The sequence below is a fragment of the Cydia amplana genome, chromosome 12, assembly GCF_948474715.1.
Source record: "Cydia amplana chromosome 12, ilCydAmpl1.1, whole genome shotgun sequence".
Taxonomy (NCBI): Eukaryota; Metazoa; Arthropoda; class Insecta; order Lepidoptera; family Tortricidae; genus Cydia; species Cydia amplana.
In genome coordinates, this window is record NC_086080.1 from 7,963,800 (window position 1) to 7,985,642 (window position 21,843).

Consider the following 21,843-nt stretch of genomic DNA (forward strand, 5'->3'; position numbering starts at 1 on the left):
TACAGTCAGCGATAAAAGCTTGTACCAAAAATGAAATTTTTGCCAAAAACTTATTCAATTATACGGTAGTTTCCCGTTAGGGTGCAGTTTCCACACATTTGTTTATCATAGTTAATGTTTGGACATTTTATTAGTAGGCCGTAGTAGCGTTTTACTGTACAGTACGACATGATTTTTTATTACCACAAGAGATAAAACAAAATCCTCCGTTTTTAACCGTAGAGTACAGGTTTGGCTGACCAAGGGCCTTAATACCTCTTAAGCTTTGGATTCCTCCGAAAACGGTGCCGTCATATTACGGCCGCTATATAGCGTTGACTGACGTCACTAGAACGTTGCCTATGTAAACAAGATGGCGCGGTTTCCTAGACGGCGTTACGTTACGTTGATTGTCAACGTAACGTAAGATGACGGCCGTCATGACGGTGTCGATAGTTTCGTGAACGTTTTATTAGATAGCGGTGACGCCATTTTGAATAAATGACACGAGATTTGAATAAATGATTCCGTACTACGATTATTTTCCTCTTCTGATGATATTTCATCCTCCAAGTAAAGTATAGATGATCAAGCAAATCTTGTCAGTAGGAAAAGGCGCGAAATTCAAATTTTCTATGGGACGTTATCCCATCGCGCCTACATTTTTCAAATTTGCCGCTTTGACCTTGGTGGATAACGGTGTGTTATGACGCCGTGGTACTTTCCACATGTCGCCACCGTAAAGACGGCCGTCTTTTGCGGCCGCTATATGACGGCCGTCATATGACGCCACCGTTTTCGGAGGAATCCAAAGCTTTAGATGTAAAAAAAACCGCGTAACAATGCACCGGCTTTATATTATCCCTGAACAAATAATAATAATAAACATGACACCAGGATTAACAATATTCTAATGTGGTCCAATATGAATCTTTTCTGTATTAAGTTGCTTAAATAGATATGTTAACAGTAAGCCCAGCTTTAATCAAATACCTTACAATTTGTATAAGACGGCCACATTTCTGTCACTATTACATTCATTTTGGAAATAAAGCACTTTACTTTATTTCAGCTATTTATTTACATATTATTTTATGAATTGACAGTGACTTATATTATAATGTAATTACTATTTTTCCATAAGACTGACAGTAATTTAGGCAAACTTGAAAATGCAAGAGAGATAGAAAATATACGTTCACATCACGTTTTCAACTACTTATTCAGAATATTCGTGCATCATATATATAACTAATATTCAACTATTTTTATATAACCCTTAATTACTGTAACCGATCGCGGCTGAAACATAGATTTAATAGGGTCTAATATTACTTTAGGTATATAAATTATACATAGATGGCTATTTGGGTCTATCTCAGAAAAAAGGAAGTCTTGTGCGACAGGCGCTTACGTCAATATGCTTTCTACACAAAGGGTCCTTTTTCACATGAAATACACCTGTTTTTTACTAGAATAGTCACGACTGGATTGCCAAGAGGTTCTAAGGCTATTTCACGTTAAGTGACATCAGACTATCATTGTCGCGCGCGTCCAGATGGCAATTTAATCACAAACACATATCTATGATAAACCGCTAAATTATTGCGAAGGTATATCAGTCTTCGACTACTTGTGTTAAAGGATGGAAAGAGGATTACCAAGTAATGGCAAATCTAACTCGGTGAACACATGGTCCAATTTTAAGACCCTTTAACAAACTAGTCATAGTCACATCCGGATTTTCGTCGAATCAAGTTTGAATCTTCTTATCTTACAGAATCACACGACTCATAAGGTCGTTACGGAAACTGACCACAGTTTAATCAGCCAACAAAGACGAGGCTATTTGAATCTATTGATATCTGAAAGATAACTTTACTTCTCCATCGCGCAGCCATCACAGATGTATGCTAAACTAAAATTTACACATTTCAGGGACTCACAGCTGTCGGCTCGCTCACTCGTGTTCAGGCACTTTTCTCGCGCGATAGTCGCGGCCTCTGCCGCTTCGGTCGACTGCGTCATATATGCACCGGCACGTGCAGGAGTAACGCATCGCGGCGGGGGAATTCTTCGGCGCACATTTCGCACTTGAACGGGCCGCCCGCCTGAGGGGAGGTGGGCGGGGATCGTTTGAGGGGCGGGGAGGGTGTGGGCGGGGCCGGGGAGGGGGAGGGCGGGGCGATGGCGCGCAGGTCGTCGGCCGGGTGCCGCGGTGGTCGCCGTCCTCGAACCTGTATTGGTGAAAAATTTGGTTTATTGAGCAAGTGAGCATACAGACGTCGTGTTGGATTCTAGTTACTATTTTTTTAGGGTTCCGTACCCAAAGGGTAAAAACCGAGACCGAGGGAGGGAGGGAGTGACGACCGGTCTGGCCTAGTGGGTAGTGACCCTGCCTGCTAAGCCGATGGTCCTGGGTTCGAATCCCGGTAAGGGCATTTATTTGTGTGATAAAGACTAATATTTGTTCCGGAGTCATGGATGTTTTCTATGTATATAAGTATGTATTTATCAGAAACCGGAATCAGGTCACTGGCTTCACGCCTATCCCTCGCCCAACGCGGGTACTTTAATTGACCCTGGTACCTTACGCATTGCCGTTGGTCTCCGGCTCGGAATCGAGATATGCACAGACCACACTTGTGCTTCTTGTGGGGCCCAAGTGGACAGGCTTGGCCACCACGGCCTTTCCTGCTCCTCGGGCTCCGGCCGCCTGTCTCGCCACGCTGCCCTCAACGATATCCTTAGAAGGGCTCTTGTCAGTGCCGGCGTCCTCGCAGCTCTGGAGCCCCGGATCGCGCGGGACGATGGCAAGCGCCCGGACGGGATGTCGTTAATCCCATGGAGAATGGGCCGCGCGCTGGTGTGGGACGCTACCTGCGCCGACACGTTGGCAGCGTCCTACATTCAAGCAACCAGCAGAAATGCCGGAGCAGCGGCGGACGCCCGAGAGCGAGCTAAGGCCCATAAATACAGCTGTCTCGGCGCCAACTACGAGTTCGTAGCTTTTGGCGTCGAGACACTCGGACCGTGGGGTAGAGGAGCGCGTGGGCTCCTTAAGGAGCTTGGTAAGCGGTTAAGGGAGGCAACAGGGGACTCTCGCGCAGGCAGCTTTCTCGCGCAAAGGATTGCCATCGCTATACAGCGCGGGAATGCTGCCTGCGTGATGGGCACCTTGCCGAGGGGCCTAGGGTTAGAAGGTAGGTTTTAGGGTTTTATTTTTATTTTTATTAGGTTTAGTTTTAGTTATTTTATTGTATAAGGTACTTAAGTATTAAGTTTGTACTATTTACGTTAAATAAACGTTTTGTTACTTTACTTTAAATATTAGATCGTCGATGTATTTATCTATATAAGTATGTATATCGGCGCCTAGTACCCATAGTCACAGTACAAGAACAGTAGTGAATCTTCATAGAAATGTGCCGCTGCCGGCTTGAATGTGTGGGTGCGCGCCGGGCGCCGTGTACGCACGCGCTGCCACGCACACATTAGCATAATATACGGGGGAATACGGTGGCGGCAGTGTGGGCCGTACCGCGACTGTGATCGCGCGCATTCAAGTACGCTCGCATTTGCCTGCTCTTACCGGCCTTAATTTATACCTCATTTATGAATTGATAGAACATTTCATTATATTATATAAATAGAAACCTAGTGCTACTCATAATACGCAAATAATATTTAACTAAAAATAAAAGTGACAACCCTAAGCGCCAACGCAAGAGTAGGTAAATAACTTGCCGAGCGGCCTTAGATTCACTACTGTTCTTAGTGTACTGTGCCATAGTACAAGCTTCTGTGAAAATTTCAACTGTCTAGCTATCACGGTTCGTGAGATACAGCCTGGTGACAGACGGACGGACGGACAGCGGAGTCTTAGTAATAAATAAATAAATATTGGGGGACATCTTACACAGATCAACCTAGCCCCACTAGTCCCACTACTACTCCGCTGTCCGTCCGTCCGTCCGTCCGTCTGTCACCAGGCTGTATCTCACGAACCGTGATAGCTAGACAGTTGAAATTTTCACAGATGATGTATTTCTGTTGCCGCTATAACAACAAATACTAAAAACAGAATAAAATAAAGATCTAAGTGGGGCTCCCATACAACAAACGTGATTTTTGACCGAAGTTAAGCGACGTCGGGCGGGGTCAGTACTTGGATGGGTGACCGTTTTTTTGCTTGTTTTGCTCTATTTTTTGTTGATGGTGCGGAACCCTCCGTGCGCGAGTCCGACTCGCACTTGGCCGGTTTTTTAAAGATAGTATACCTGCTTGGGTTTGGCGCGGCGCACCTCGGTGTGTATCATCTTGGGTCGCGCGGCGGGCGCGCGGCGGCGGCGGCGCGGCGGCGGCGCGGGCGCGGGGGACGCGGCGCGGGAGGGGGAGGGGGAGGCCGAGCGCGGGGGGGAGGGGGAGCCGCGCTCCCAGGAGTGTCGCGGTGACAGCTCCGACTTGATTTTCCGCCGCCGCTTGTATTTTCGGGGACCGGTCTGTTGGGAAGGATGATTATGATTGGTTTGTCCTTTAGCACATCAGTAGAAAATTCTTGAGACTGATATGTTTTATTCGATTTTCGTGCACAAAATTTTAAATAAAACAATGATTTATAACTCAAGATAGGTTATAGGCGTTCCAAAATTGAAGCGCTTAACTTGTGAGAAATTGGACAAGTTTCCTTTAGACGCGGCTGGACAAGCGAGAAATGTGCACGTGCTAACGAGCTCCCGCACACCGAAAGAGAAAGAGACGACCTTATGTTTAACAACGAGTGTGACAAAGATGGATGTAATGAGAAAACTAATCAAAAATAACAGATTTCTTCGTAGGCACAGAAATAAATATGGAAGTATTTTTTGTGCTCCTCAAGTATGAGTATAACCTATCTATGGTTATATAATATCATTGAAATAAAACTGATATTTTTTTGCAACAATCAATATTACCTGTGGCTGTCTCTTGAGCGCGGTGTTGGCGTCGCAGTGTTGAATAAGGTGCTGCACCAGCTCGGCACTGGAGTGTAGCGTCCGACCGCAAACCACACAGCAAAACGAAGGGCCCCCTAAACAAACATACTAGATTAGTGATTGAAACATTGCTGGTGGACCGTAGACCCTGAATCCCTTGAATAACTTCAAAACTGCCCGTATTGTATTATAATTCGTCATAAATGAGCAAAAATGGATTTGCTACCACCCGAAAAAAAAATCCAAAAGAAAATTGGGGCATTTCTAGTTAAAACCTGTCTAAGAACCATCGCTGGCGTAGCCGCAATCGATCACACGGCAATTTTTGACAACCAGAGAGTTATCTCATAAATCTCATAATGCACGGAGAAGTACAACGCCATTAGCTGGCAAATTCGAAGCACGAATCTGTATTAGAATGTACATATCTACTACAGTAACATTAAATGAATCCTAGGTATAATATAGATAAATAGTCGGGTTTAGTCATCGTTAAAGAGTTCGCTAAATTTTATTGTATGAAAAGTTTAATAGTAAAGCACCGGGGCGCGCCGGCTGACGTTAATCAGTCGGTCAAGTGCGGTGCAACTGGCCCTAAGCCGGAAAAGGAAGTGATACGTAGTAACGTACCGTTCGCGCGGCGGTCGGGCGCGGAGTGGTGCGAGCGCACGTGCTCGCGCAGCACCACGCGCTGGTTGAACGCGCGGGGGCACACCGCGCACGCGTACGGCTTCTCACCTGCAAAATTGAACCCAATTACGTTTCAAATAAGGTACATAATGGGATAGCTCATCAGCTGCATATGTTTTACCTCAACGTGCAGCCGATATCCACAAGCTAAGGATAGAATCAGTAGCACAGAATAAGTAATAGTATTATCATACAGAACGGACCCGCACCGCCCCGCCCCGATTCGGATTACCTCGCCCGCGACAGGCCGCGATATGAATGTGTGCGTAAGTCGCTCTACTGAGAACATGTCAGGATTCCGTCAGAAACTCAATGACGCGTGTACAGACGTGCCGCGCACACATATAAACACAAATCATTTTTAGGGTTCCGTACCCAAAGGGTAAAAACGGGACCCTATTACTAAGACTCCGCTGTCCGTCCGTCCGTCCGTCTGTCACCAGGCTGTATCTCACGAACCGTGATAGCTAGATAGTTGAAATTTTCACAGATGATGTATTTCTGTTGCCGCTATAACAACAAATACTAAAAACAGAATAAAATAAAGATTTAAGTGGGGCTCCCATACAACAAACGTGATTTTTGACCGAAGTTAAGCAACATCGGGCGGGGTCAGTACTTGGATGGGTGACCGTTTTTCCTTGTTTTGCTCTATTTTTTGTTGATGGTGCGGAACCCTCCGTGCGCGAGTCCGACTCGCACTTGGCCGGTTTTGATTGATGTATGGCGTGTCCGCCCTGTGTCAGTAGGCACAGTATTTATAACACCTACTCTATAGAAAAAACGATCGTAGGTATAAATGAAGAGATGGTCCAATAGAACCTTATCCCCTACACATAAAGTACAGAACGCTTTGTCCAATTGCCGTGATTTCTTTACATACCGCCGGCCGGCGTGGCGTATGGTGGCTCGTCGATGGGATGTGGACCTTACCCCGTCTACATAAGGTACAGAATCCTTACCCGTGTGTATACGCTCGTGTTTCCTCAGCGTGCCGCCGTCCGCGAAGGCCTTCCAGCAGAACCGGCAGGCGTAGGGCCGCTCGCCCGTGTGTATTCGGATGTGGATTTGTTGGGAGCTGCGCGACCCGAATACTTTGCCTGTTAGATGCACGTGAAAACGTAAATACATATTTAGATTGTATAGACGATCTATTTTGATTCATCAATTTCCCAAACAGAATTTGAGTTTCTGACCGCCATGACAATTTATGTAATGTAACGCGCAAAAGTAAACTTTAATGGAACATATTGAAGGTTCATTTTCAACTGTATTCGTTTACGGCATTCGTCAACTGCGGGGCGGTCAAAGAGTTCTTATTCTTAGGTACTTATAAAGCGCACATGCATGAGCCTTTTCTTAAATTAGCTTGGTTAGGGAGCACTATTAAGACTATCGTAAAAAGCATATCGTACCGCACTCTCTGCAGGGGAATTGCCGCGAACCACTTGAAGACGTGTTATTTCTTCCCCGTGACATCTTCTTGAATCTGAAATATAACATAATAAAATAATTAATAAAGAAATATTAAAGGACATTTTTACATAAATTGACTAAGCCCCACGGTAAGATTAAGAACATAATTATCAAAAAATATCTGATAATTAGCTGGATAATTTTGTATCCTTAACTAATGAGTCGTTTTAATTGGTTCGGCTTTGGGTCGGATGCAATGGGCGAGAAAATGACAGAGGTGTTAATGACGAGTGTAGTACTGACAGGATAGGTGCCCATAGGTGCCCGACACTGTGTATGCGGATGTTTAGCCCGACTCGTAGTGGCCTGACCAGAGGGTCACGAAACGCAACGCACGTGCACGCTCGACGCTGACGTCACACGGTCGGCAAGCGTGTACGCTCCTCCTAGCGTGCGTTCCGTGGTCGAGGCTTAAGACCAGGGATGTTGCGGATGCCGATTTTTTGACATTTTTAAAGGCTCACATCCGCGGATGCGGATGTCAAGATAGGGACATAAAAAACGTCAAATATTACATTTTAGTCATTTTTATTTCAAAAAACCGGCCAAGTGCGAGTCGGACTCGCGTTCCAAGGGTTCCGTACATTAAGTCCCACTCACACTTGACTGCTAATTTCTAATAGGTTTTTTTGGCTAATGACTAAATTACCTAGCAGTCTAGCACTTACGCCGATGCTAAGACGTTCCTGTACCGAACTGTTCCACATCCGCATCCGCATTAAATCCGCATCGATTTTATGCGGATGCGGATGTTGAAAATAATGCGGAAGTTCCGCGGTTGCGGATGCGGATATTCGCAACATCCCTGCTGAAGACTTGCGCCAGCTACGATAGCTGTATCTTGTATGTAAGGGTTGAAATAGACGGCGCGCGAACTCGCATGCGATTTTAGTTACATTGCGGACTGGTGTTACGTCCAATTCAACCGACTGATCAAATAACGCAATGTAATGAAACTCGCATGCGAGTTCTCGCACCGTGTAAAGTGTAAATAAGCCCTTAAGGTGCAGTACCTGTTGGGCGCGGGCCGGTCGGCGTGGCGCTCCGCGTGCGCGAGCAGCTGCAGCGCGTCCGCGCACGTCTCGCCGCACACGTCGCACGAGTGCTCCGCCCAAGTCGACGACGAGCTGTCGTGCCGTTTGTGACTGTCGACAATAACGTCGTGCGTTATTTAGAATTGTCAATGTCAAAAACCGGAGACTAATTAAAAAAAGCAATAGCGTGAAAATAAATATAGGTAGAATCGCAATTAATCTTGGCATCTGCATCAAAAAAGCAAGGACTAAAAATATTGGTTCTTTCTGTTGTGCAAGATGCCACAAGGGGACAAGACACCGTATCATTGTTGCTACTTTAAGCGGGATTTACATTATGAAATTAGTCTCATGGATGTTGAAATCAGTTTCACGAAAGTAGTTTCGATATATGCGAAAGTAATGTCGTGAAATTATTAGTGTCGGGAAATTCACAGTATCGCACGCAGTGACCATGGCCACATCAGCATCGAAGCTACACGTCCGCACATTGCAGGCACTTTCCCGACACTAGTTTTTCACGTCGCATTTACACTACCAAATTAGTTGCATGACACTAGTTTCACCAAAAAATCACGCAGGACACGAAATTGATTTGCTTTCGTGAAATTATTGCATGCATTACGAAACTATTAAATTACACGTGAAACTGTAGGTAAAACTAATGTCACGAAATTAATTTCACGCCACTAGTTTCGTAATGTTAATCCCGCTTTATCATACTGAAGTTTTACGAAAGTACGTCTCGTTACCAGGTCTTGGTGTCGTACACGGCTCGCTCGCTCCCTCTGTCGGCTAGCGGCGACAGCTGGTATTTACTCCTTCCCCGGGATATACTCCTTGTTTCATCCTACCTGTGTGCAGCGGTCTGATGCCGACGCAGCAGGTCGGCCCGCTGGAAGGCGACGCCGCAATCCTGACAGAACAGTTCGGGGCCTCGCTGCGTGTCGTACACGGCTCGCTCGCTCCCTCTGTCGGCTAGCGGCGACAGCTGGTATTTACTCCTTCCCCGGGATATACTCCTTGTTTCATCTTACCTGTGTGCAGCGGTCTGATGCCGACGCAGCAGGTCGGCCCGCTGGAAGGCGACGCCGCAAACCTGACAGAACAGTTCGGGGCCTCGCTGCGTGTCGTACACGGCTCGCTCGCTCCCTCTGTCGGCTAGCGGCGACAGCTGGTATTTACTCCTTCCCCGGGATATACTCCTTGTTTCATCTTACCTGTGTGCAGCGGTCTGATGCCGACGCAGCAGGTCGGCCCGCTGGAAGGCGACGCCGCAATCCTGACAGAACAGTTCGGGGCCTCGCTGCGTGTCGTACACGGCTCGCTCGCTCCCTCTGTCGGCTAGCGGCGACAGCTGGTACTCCATTCCATGATATCTTCCCCGGGATATACTCCTTGTTTCATCTTACCTGTGTGCAGCGGTCTGATGCCGACGCAGCAGGTCGGCCCGCTGGAAGGCGACGCCGCAATCCTGACAGAACAGTTCGGGGCCTCGCTGCGTGTCGTACACGGCTCGCTCGCTCCCTCTGTCGGCTAGCGGCGACAGCTGGTACTCCATTCCATGATATCTTCCCCGGGATATACTCCTTGTTTCATCTTACCTGTGTGCAGCGGTCTGATGCCGACGCAGCAGGTCGGCCCGCTGGAAGGCGACGCCGCAATCCTGACAGAACAGTTCGGGGCCTCGCTGCGTGTCGTACACGGCTCGCTCGCTCCCTCTGTCGGCTAGCGGCGACAGCTGGTACTCCATTCCATGATATCTTCCCCGGGATATACTCCTTGTTTCATCTTACCTGTGTGCAGCGGTCTGATGCCGACGCAGCAGGTCGGCCCGCTGGAAGGCGACGCCGCAATCCTGACAGAACAGTTCGGGGCCTCGCTGCGTGTCGTACACGGCTCGCTCGCTCCCTCTGTCGGCTAGCGGCGACAGCTGGTACTCCATTCCATGATATCTTCCCCGGGATATACTCCTTGTTTCATCTTACCTGTGTGCAGCGGTCTGATGCCGACGCAGCAGGTTGGCCCGCTGGAAGGCGACGCCGCAATCCTGACAGAACAGTTCGGGGCCTCGCTGCGTGTCGTACACGGCTCGCTCGCTCCCTCTGTCGGCTAGCGGCGACAGCTGGTACTCCATTCCATGATATCTTCCCCGGTATATACTCCTTGTTTCATCTTACCTGTGTGCAGCGGTCTGATGCCGACGCAGCAGGTCGGCCCGCTGGAAGGCGACGCCGCAATCCTGACAGAACAGTTCGGGGCCTCGCTGCGTGTCGTACACGGCTCGCTCGCTCCCTCTGTCGGCTAGCGGCGACAGCTGGTACTCCATTCCATGATATCTTCCCCGGGATATACTCCTTGTTTCATCTTACCTGTGTGCAGCGGTCTGATGCCGACGCAGCAGGTCGGCCCGCTGGAAGGCGACGCCGCAATCCTGACAGAACAGTTCGGGGCCTCGCTGCGTGTCGTACACGGCTCGCTCGCTCCCTCTGTCGGCTAGCGGCGACAGCTGGTACTCCATTCCATGATATCTTCCCCGGGATATACTCCTTGTTTCATCTTACCTGTGTGCAGCGGTCTGATGCCGACGCAGCAGGTCGGCCCGCTGGAAGGCGACGCCGCAATCCTGACAGAACAGTTCGGGGCCTCGCTGCGTGTCGTACACGGCTCGCTCGCTCCCTCTGTCGGCTAGCGGCAACAGCTGGTATTTACTCCTTCCCCGGGATATACTCCTTGTTTCATCTTACCTGTGTGCAGCGGTCTGATGCCGACGCAGCAGGTCGGCCCGCTGGAAGGCGACGCCGCAATCCTGACAGAACAGTTCGGGGCCTCGCTGCGTGTCGTACACGGCTCGCTCGCTCCCTCTGTCGGCTAGCGGCGACAGCTGGTACTCCATTCCATGATATCTTCCCCGGGATATACTCCTTGTTTCATCTTACCTGTGTGCAGCGGTCTGATGCCGACGCAGCAGGTCGGCCCGCTGGAAGGCGACGCCGCAATCCTGACAGAACAGTTCGGGGCCTCGCTGCGTGTCGTACACGGCTCGCTCGCTCCCTCTGTCGGCTAGCGGCAACAGCTGGTATTTACTCCTTCCCCGGGATATACTCCTTGTTTCATCTTACCTGTGTGCAGCGGTCTGATGCCGACGCAGCAGGTCGGCCCGCTGGAAGGCGACGCCGCAATCCTGACAGAACAGTTCGGGGCCTCGCTGCGTGTCGTACACGGCTCGCTCGCTCCCTCTGTCGGCTAGCGGCGACAGCTGGTATTTACTCCTTCCCCGGGATATACTCCTTGTTTCATCTTACCTGTGTGCAGCGGTCTGATGCCGACGCAGCAGGTCGGCCCGCTGGAAGGCGACGCCGCAATCCTGACAGAACAGTTCGGGGCCTCGCTGCGTGTCGTACACGGCTCGCTCGCTCCCTCTGTCGGCTAGCGGCGACAGCTGGTATTTACTCCTTCCCCGGGATATACTCCTTGTTTCATCTTACCTGTGTGCAGCGGTCTGATGCCGACGCAGCAGGTCGGCCCGCTGGAAGGCGACGCCGCAATCCTGACAGAACAGTTCGGGGCCTCGCTGCGTGTCGTACACGGCTCGCTCGCTCCCTCTGTCGGCTAGCGGCGACAGCTGGTATTTACTCCTTCCCCGGGATATACTCCTTGTTTCATCTTACCTGTGTGCAGCGGTCTGATGCCGACGCAGCAGGTCGGCCCGCTGGAAGGCGACGCCGCAATCCTGACAGAACAGTTCGGGGCCTCGCTGCGTGTCGTACACGGCTCGCTCGCTCCCGCTGTCGGCTAGCGGCGACAGCTGGTATTCCATGTCGTCGTCACCTGCGATGTACCCATAGTTTAATTATATGCCCGGGTGACTCAGTAAGTATTACAAGTTTTTTGAATTATTACTATTGAAATATGATGTATGATTCAAAATCTTTTTAGCTGTTAAAAACATAATATCTGGGAGACCGAAGACCTCTACTCGGAAAAGATAATAGATTTCAGAGATAAGACATAACTAGATCGATTTTTCGCCACCGAAAACCCCATATAGAAAAATGTTATCGAAATCGCTACAGCCGTTTCCGAGATCCCCAAAATATATAAATATACAAGAATTGCTCGTGTAAAAGGTACAAGATATGTATGCCATTCACCAACCATCCGGTCTTTAAATCGACAGTGAATTTGGTGTCTCGGTCGGGTGGACTCTAGTTACACTGCTGTTAACTTTCAACGAAGTGTTTTAGATCTTAAAGTACACGAAAAACCATTGACAATCCGACGGCATAAACCGGGCGTCTCCATCGCAGCACTGACCCGAGTTGGAGTCATAGGGCTCCCTGGTCGGCTGCTGCGGCGGCTGGTGCGGGTGCCGCTGGCGCGAGTGCGTGGCCAGCGCCTCGCGCGACCAGCACAGCTCGCCGCACGTGCCGCACTCTATCGGCGAATCTCCCCCGTGTATCTGCCAAAACAAAATGGACATTATCAGCTTAGCAATATAGTTCAAAGCAGGGATGTAACGGATGTGGTTTTATCCGAACCGAAAGCGGAACCAGATGTTTTAAATTTAGTTTATCGGAACCAGAAACGGAATCGGAACCGGAACCAGAACCGGAGCCTGAGTCAGTACTATCAGTAGGTATACATTACACAACACAAAATATACGAATAGGTACTTTAAATTCAAAAACACGGATATACCAGAACATCTAATTACTGCAGCACGTGGCAAGCGGGGCTATGAGCGAATGACTGGTATAAACCTGTTTGTTTTTGATGTACACCGCTCATGTCCCGCTGCCGCGCTAAGCATTGACATCCGATATAACTTCCGTTTCAAAAGTAACGGAACCGGAACAGAAACGGATGTGTAATACCAAACGGAAGTTCCGACTTAACGGAAACGGAGCTCTGTAACATCCCTGGTTCAAAGCCTGTAGGGAATATAGGAGGCGGCGATGGAAATCTCGCTGCAACGACTCACCACAAAACAGATACAGTACAGAAATCAATCTACATACAAAGTGCGCTCGAGCAACGCACACATAGACACTGCTCACAGACACGATATCTCGGACCGGTTGGGACCAGTGCGAGCGCGAGTGTCAACCGCTTGAGACACGCGTCTGTAAACTTTTTTGTGCAATTATGGAGAAACAAAAAAAAGTTATTATGACTATTCAGTGGACGGTTGTTTAAATTCAACATTAAACGGTGAATTGTCGTTTTTTAAGCTACCAGTGGTTTCAGAGAGGTAAGTAGGTATCTGCTTGTATTTCAATGGTTCGTTATAACGTTAAACAGAACAGTTAGGTAGGTAGGTAAGCACCCCGCCCCGGCCACTACCAGATACGAGTGCCACTACCACGATAGTTTTTTGTGCATAAATCATAGTTGACAACCCTAGAGCGACCGCCGAGCGTAGGTATGAAAAGTGAAGTACATACTAAAAACGGGTCACTCACGTATTTTAAGTCGAAAAACGCTCGACATGTTTCACTTCGTAGCGAGTGACGTAGTGAGTGTTGTGTGCAACCCATCGTTTGACAATAATGCCATAAATGAGGGTAGTTTCTCGCCTCCCCTGCCGCCACCGGCGCCTGCGCCGAGTCATCGGGCGCGGAGAGCTGCGGCCCGCAGTCTACGCCGGTCCGTCACCGTAAACGCAAGCTCCTGATGACACTTCTCGGTACGAAGTGAAACATGTCGAGCGTTTTTCGACTTAAAATACGTGAGTGACCCGTTTTTAATATATTTACTATGTCTTTGTCTCACGGAAGTTTTGTTATTAAAATTACATACATGTGATTGACTTCTGTACTGTATCTATTTTGTGGACTCACCCTCGCGTGTGACTGTAGCGCCTTCTCCCTCGCGAAGCCGACCCCGCAATGCCTGCAGACGAAGGGTCGGCTGGGGTCGGCCGGCGGCGGGCAGGGCTCGGGCTCGGAGGGCGGCGAGGGCGCGGGCAGCGGCGGCGGCGGTCGCGCCGGCGAGCGCCCGCGGCGCGACCACTGCATGGTGCGCGCTGACGTCATGTTCTCCCATACGTCTCCGTTCTACAAAACGAGATACATTGAGTAAATAGTTTTTTCACCTCAGCAGCTCGAACAAGGGTACTTTGCTACTTAAAAGCAGTGAGCAAAATCGCATTTTGCTCACTGAGTGAGACAAAATGAGCAAAATGCGATTTTGCTCACTCAGTGAGCAAAATGCGATGTTGCTCACTGTTTTTAAGTAGCAAAGTACCGTTGTTCGAGCTGCTGAGGTGAAAACTTAATTGTTGGTATATCTTAAGAAAACATGAGTGAATAGGTAAAGCTTTGGATTCCTCCGAAAACGGTGCCGTCATATGACGGCCGTCATATAGCGGCAGCAAAAGACGGCCGTCTTTACGGTGGCGACATGTGGAAAGTACCACGGCGTCATAACACACCGTCATCCACCAAGGTCAAAGCGGCAAATTTGAAAAATGTAGGCGCGATGGGATAACGTCCCATAGAAAATTTGAATTTCGCGCCTTTTCCTACTGACAAGATTTGCTTGATCATCTATAATTTACTTGGAGGATGAAATATCATTAGAAGAGGAAAATAATCGTAGTACGGAATCATTTATTCAAATCTCGTGTCATTTATTCCAAAATGGCGTCACCGCTATCTAATAAAACGTTCACGAAACTATCGACAAGGTCATGACGGCCGTCATCTTACGTTACGTTGACAACCAACGTAACGTAACGCCGTCTAGGAAACCGCGCCATCTTGTTTACATAGACAACGTTCTAGTGACGTCAGTCAACGCTATATAGCGGCCGTAATATGACGGCACCGTTTTCGGAGGAATCCAAAGCTTAAGTGATGAAGAAGGAATACATTTTTTTTTTTTGTACAATAGTTATTTGTACAACAAGAGATCAAAGTTTGATATTTCTTCGAGTGCTTATTTTGAGTCCCGTGCAAGCGAAAGATTCTATACTAGATTCACGAGCGTAGCGAGTGAATCTAATTTAGAATCTTGAGCGTAGTAAGGGACTCAAAAGCGCACGTGATGTAAATAACTTTGATCTCGTGTAGTTCACATAACTTTTCACCTCAGCAGTGAGAACATATTAGAGAACCCGAAAAATGTATTACTTCTTCATCACTTACCTATTCACTCATGTTTTCTTAAGATATACCAACAATTAAGTTTTCACCTCAGCAGCTCGAACAAGTGTACTTTGCTACTTAAAAACAGTGAGCAAAATCGCATTTTGCTCATTTTGTCTCACTCAGTGAGCAAAATGCAATTTTGCTCAACTAATAAACAATATGTATCATTGTCATTTAATTGACTTACTTCTTCAGGCTCTGGCTCGGGAATCTTTTTTCGCCTCCCTCGCTTTTTCTTTGGTTTTATCGCTTGACTGTTATCTAACACGTCCTCTGTAACAAAAATGTGCAATAAACGCAGGTAAAAAATATATATCAAAAGACAAAGCAAAGGAGTTAATGGTAATGGTATGGTGGTGGTGATTAAACGAGTTTGCCTAAATTCTATTGCTGAGAGAACCAACAAGTCAGTTGTATATAATACAATAGTTGTACACAAACGCCGTCCTGTTGGTCATCCTAAATATCGTTGAGCGGACAGAGTGGAGGCAGATCTCCGTGAGCTCGGGGTCGGCGAAAGCTGGAGTGATACCGCTCTGGACCGAGCAAAGGGGCGCGCTCTTGTGTTGGAGGCCAAGACTCATTTGGGTCATCGCGCCAGCCAAGTAAGTAAGTACATAAATATAGTAGCATGGTCTTCTGAAACCATCAGGGCATGGTATCACGGCTACACTCTTAATTGACCAGTGGTGAACCTTATGTCATTTTTTTATGTCATCTCACAATAAGGTTTATAAACTATCAAACAGCGCCATTTAGACGGACCCAGATCGCATTTACGCACGCTAAGCACGTTCAGTTCCTTAATGTAAGTTGAACCTTCTATATTTAAATGGCAAGGTAACGGTGGTATCAGAGATTCCCTATCTAGCAGAATTGACGCTAGTAGAAGCTTATAAAAGTACTAACCGTAGTCGACCGGGTCCGCGTTGTCGGGCACCATGGCGTGCACCTTGAGGTGGTTCATCAGGTCGCACTTGCGCACGTACCGCACGCCGCACAGGTTGCAGGCGTGGGGCCGGTCGTTCTGGTGGGCCACCATGTGGTTCACTGTCAGTTAACTGTGGATGGTACACGTATAACACTAACCGTAGTCGACCGGGTCCGCGTTGTCGGGCACCATGGCGTGCACCTTGAGGTGGTTCATCAGGTCGCACTTGCGCACGTACCGCACGCCGCACAGGTTGCAGGCGTGGGGCCGGTCGTTCTGGTGGGCCACCATGTGGTTCACTGTCAGTTAACTGTGGATGGTACACGTATAACACTAACCGTAGTCGACCGGGTCCGCGTTGTCGGGCACCATGGCGTGCACCTTGAGGTGGTTCATCAGGTCGCACTTGCGCACGTACCGCACGCCGCACAGGTTGCAGGCGTGGGGGCGGTCGTTCTGGTGGGCCACCATGTGGTTCATCAGGGCGGCCTTCTTGCGGAACCGCCGCGAGCAGAAGTCACACGGCCATGGTCGCATTGCTGTGTACTGGTCCTGGAAAGATAAATATTTATAGGACATTCTTTCACAAATTGACTAAGCCCCCACAGTAAGCTCAAGAAGGATTATGTTGTGAGAGCGACGACTCTGAGAACGACATATATAATAGGTATACAAATACTTAAATATCTAGAACACACCCACAAGTCAGGAACATATATAAATATATCTGAACTCATCACACAAATAAATGCCATTACTGGGATTCGAACCCAGGACCATCAGCTTCTTAGGCAGGGTCACTACACTCACTACCGACTCGGTCTGACTGGTTGTCTTAAAAGTGCTTTTATATCCTCAAAGGCACAGAATACCTCAGTATTGCGAACCTCAGTTCGCAAGTGTGCGTTAACCTTTTCCACGCCGTGTCAAACCCAAAAGCTGTCACTCAGACGCCACATCATTGAAGTGTCAAAACTGAAGTTGAACTTTATGTATATGCACGTAGGTCGATGTTGCTCTGTGGTCTGTGACCGATTAATCGGCCTTTGGTGTTGAACCTACGCTGCGGATATATCGGTCATTGGCGTCCAAAAGGTTAAATTCATTTGGTCGCAAACCGCTTGGCGCGCAACATAATAGTGCAAGCTAGGTGTGCAGAAAGGACAGAGTATGAATTTTTTTTTTTTTTAATTAAAGACATAATTTTCTTGTATATATAAGTATATTTATATTCCTGCATAACGTTGCAAATTGGTGTGTCTGTGTAATATCTAATATATGCATAAAAAATTATGTGTTGAAATTATAAGAAACTTGTCTTACCCATAATGTTTAACATAATCCATTTGGTACATGTTAGTCGCTAATGCAGGTGCCTTTATAACTTTATTTCTTGTCAGCTTACATGACATTGAACAATAGTTTCCACAAGAGCAATAGGAAAAAAAATCCAAAAAATTTACTTAGCATTTACCAATCTATGTATTAAAATGTATTATCATGCAACGCTGTTATTTTATTATGTGAGATAGATTATAACCTTTTTTGTCAAAAATTTAATAAGAATTATTTCTTTCATTGACACTTTTTACATATATTATATACTTTCCCCGAAAAAAAAAACTGTCAACCAGGATATATTTCATACTAAAAGGGGGGGTTGCGGCAGTGGTAGGGGTTGGGACGCTAGTGCGTAAAGCACCATACTCAAAGGTATCATACTACATTCATAAAAGGCTGGCTATAATTTGTTTGTCTTCCTCATACATTAGATTAGAACATAACTTGACCGAATCATTAAATGATGTCAGAGACATAACCATGTATTAAATTTGACATTAAAATGGAATGGATGTAAACAAACTGTTAGCAAAACTGTTGAATAAATTAAAAACATACAGAAAATGTTAATACAAATATTACAAATTGTTCTAAGCACTTACCTGATCTGTTGGAAGCGGGACATCAATGTCATTTTCCTCTTTTATGTCCAACACCGGGTTTGTAAAATGCTCCAATGGAACCTCCACTCTGAAATTATACAAACTAACAATCAAATATTAATTACAATTTGCAATAGATACAGTAGGTAATTATAATTTGTCTTGGTAGGTCCTGCAGGAACATTGCATTTATTGTGTAAATGCATGCAGCCTGTATTCATCTCCATCTAGGTTTATGTTTGTCTATTTTCATTTAAACTTTATGGCTAGAGATAGCTAAATAAAATATGTTTGCATTGTACTTTACCATCATAAAGTATAATATTTATTTTTTACATATTGTTAGGTGACAACCTAAATTCAGTAATTAGTACCTTAGATTGAAAGCCATAATGAACCATACTAGTAATAAAACGAACTATAGACCTATCTCCATACTTAGTTCGTTTGCGAAGATTTTTGAGTCCCTTGTCTGCCCACATGTTCAAAATCATTTCAGAATGTACATAAGCGATTTCCAACATGGATTTGTCAGCGGTAGGTCTACTACTTCTAATTTAATATCATTTACAGAGTTTCTGTCTGATGCGATGGACTCCGGCAAGCAGACAGACGTAATATACACAGATTTTAGTAAGGCCTTCGACAAAGTCTGCCACAAAATTCTGCTAACAAAGTTATCGGCATATGGTTTCCATTCGTTGCTGCCTTGGTTTAAATCCTATTTAGAAAATAGATCGTTCTTTGTAGTCGTAAACGGCTTTAAGTCTCCTTCGCATAGTATTACATCAGGGGTGCCGCAGGGGTCTCATTTGGGGCCAATCCTGTTCAATATCTTTATCAATGATATACCCGACTGTTTTAGACACTCGAAAATTTTTATGTATGCTGACGACCTAAAGTTTGCACGCACTATAAACTCAGCTGACGATGTTGATTTGCTACGAAGTGACTTGGGCAGGCTAGTCCACTGGTGTAATAATAAGCAAATGATCTTAAATGCTGGAAAATGTGTTCATGTCAAATTTACGAGGAAACAAAATATCATTCGGTCAGAATATAGTATTTGCGGCAATACCCTTCAGGAAGTTGACACAATACGCGATTTAGGAGTAGTCTTTGATAAAAAACTTACTTTCATCCCTCAAGTGGAACACATATCTAAGAAATCTTACAAAATGTTAGGGTTTGTTATAAGGAATGTTAAGATGTTTCGACGCAGTAATACAAAGATTTTGCTTTTCAACAGCCTTGTGAGGAGTATATTAGAATATTGTAGTGTAGTGTGGCGTCCACACTACGCTACTCACTCTTTAAGACTGGAGCGGGTTCAAAAGCGGTTCCTGCGGCACCTGACTTTTGCAGAGGGCAAAGCCAAAACAGCCGTTTCGTATGCCCAAAGATTAAAACTGTTCAAATTTGAGTCGTTATCGCTACGCAGAGGCATCGCGGATGCAATGTTCTTGTATAAATTATTGAATAATGACATAGACTGTCCGCAACTCCTTGGCCTTCTGCACTTCCGTGCTCCAAAGAGAATACCTCGAAACCCGATAACACCCCTGTGCCCCCCGCTCCGTAGGACGGTCCACGGCAGCAACTCACCTGTCCCTAGATTATGCAAGGTAGTAAATAGCTGTAGCCATATAATGGATATACACTTTGACTCTGCGTATCACTTTAAAAAATCTGTTCGGGCCTGCTTAGCAAAAATAATAGTATAAGTTAGTGATATCCACTCAATGTAATAATGTTTGCCCCCTTTATTAGTTTAATGCCTACATTATTATTGTAAACGGTATGTTAAGTATATGTAATTTTAGTACCTTAGTCAATGCAAGTGGTGTTTACCTATAAGTAATTGTTACGCTTAGCATAATTACTCAAAACGTTTGTTGTTGTACTTTATATAGTGTAAACTATTGTTGGTGAACCAATAAATAAATAAAAAAAAAAAAAAAAAAAAAAACAAGGTTGATTTTTGATTATTTTAATTTTGCTGACAATATGTGCATATACTAAAATGAAAAAACTTGCAATAGAGTACAATTGGTCAATAAAATTATATTAAATGGGGCACATTTCATAGCCACCAAATGAGTGCCACTGTTATGTACACATAATGCCCACTATATTCCACTTAACATTAAAAACAAGAGACATGGTTATCCCATAATATAACATTAATATAAACAGAATGTTATACTTTATTGGGTTAATGCCTGAGTCACATTTTTTTCTTAACATTATTTTAAGATTTGTTGTTATAATTAGTATATCTCTAACAATAAAAACAAGCAACTGACCTGTCCTGCCCCTCAGTCCAGTCATCCGTGATCACCTCCTCCGTAACACACTCCACACTGGGGTCCACGGCCAACTCTGCAGCATCCGTGTAACTGACTACATCCTGTGACAAGAACATCAGATTCTCTGCTGCTATCTGATCTGTGTCTTGTATTATTACTTCTGAGCTCTGCAAATGTGAAATATAAATGCAAATGTGATGTTTAATAATAATAATCCAGTGACAAAATGTGCTGTGCATTTTTATTTTAGTTTTACTTACATGCATTTTTGATTTGGCAATTTATTGTATGGTTTATTCTACGTACAGTCAGCTCCAGAGATAACTGACCCCCCTGCATAAAAATTTGTTTGCAGTGTGGGTCAACTATCTCTGCAGCTGATGTATATGTTGTAAATGAATTGTATTTTTATAACATAATTTAGTCTAATTATGTTAAGAGATTCGTAAGTCATATCTACAGTGTTCAAGCAAGGAAAATATTTTTATATAAAAATCATTGATTTTAGGGAGTTTTAGTTAATTTAATACAGTCTCCAATCAAAGAAAATAATTTGTTCTACACTACATTCTCAACTTAAACTGTGATTATTAAAATTTAATATTACATGCGAAAGGACTTTTTTGCAACTGTCTATGTTGAACTTATCTACATGAATATTAATATCTCATTATGTAAGATTCATTAATTTCCTAAAAAAAGACTTAAATTACATTGTAAATGTTCATGTAGGTAACAATATTAACCCCTGGAGCGCCCCAGAATTACCGTAGTATGGAACTCCTATACTAGTTACTAGCACACGTGTCTTGTTAGGGCGCTCCACGGGTTAAATTAAAATTATATTTACCATATTGGAGTAAGAACCAGCTTGCACATTATCTAAGCCACAGATGACCTCAGAAGCCACTACACCAGGGATGTGCTAAAAGTATAATATACATTTTTAATGTAAATAGAAATATATCAGCATTCGTTTGTTGTGAATGTATGTAGAAAGAATCAGAAAAGTTTAATTAATGTAATACATAAAAGACGATTATGTACCTTTGACTCCACCTCATCCTCCTCCCAGTGGAGATTGAAATCTTCAGCTTCACCATCCATTTTGGTTTTCTGTTATGTACCATCCATAACTAAAATAAACAAATAAAATAATGAGTACAATTAGACCCATAAATTAACTACAACAGGCACAGTAACCAACAAGTACGGGAGCGGGCCAACAAGGGAGGGATCTTGTCAACAATATTCTATACACCCTATATAATTCCTAAACCAAAACATCAACATAACCTTATTTAAAAACATATTATTTTCCCTGACTACGATCTATCTAGTGGACGACAAA

General features: G+C 45.5%; 1 protein-coding gene across 1 annotated transcript; it reads right to left on the reverse strand.

Moving 5' to 3' along the window:
* Nucleotides 1-1,863: 1,863 nt before the first annotated feature.
* Nucleotides 1,864-21,626, reverse strand: LOC134653001 (zinc finger protein 628-like). Its single transcript, XM_063508273.1, is given in 16 exon segments — nt 1,864-2,216; nt 4,260-4,481; nt 4,935-5,050; nt 5,586-5,693; nt 6,608-6,745; nt 7,061-7,134; nt 8,135-8,266; nt 11,827-11,986; nt 12,473-12,617; nt 13,999-14,214; nt 15,497-15,582; nt 16,579-16,792; nt 18,184-18,271; nt 20,490-20,659; nt 21,343-21,417; nt 21,540-21,626. Coding segments are annotated over 16 exon segments (2,244 nt in total). The 3' UTR covers nt 1,864-2,003.
* Nucleotides 21,627-21,843: the final 217 nt, after the last annotated feature.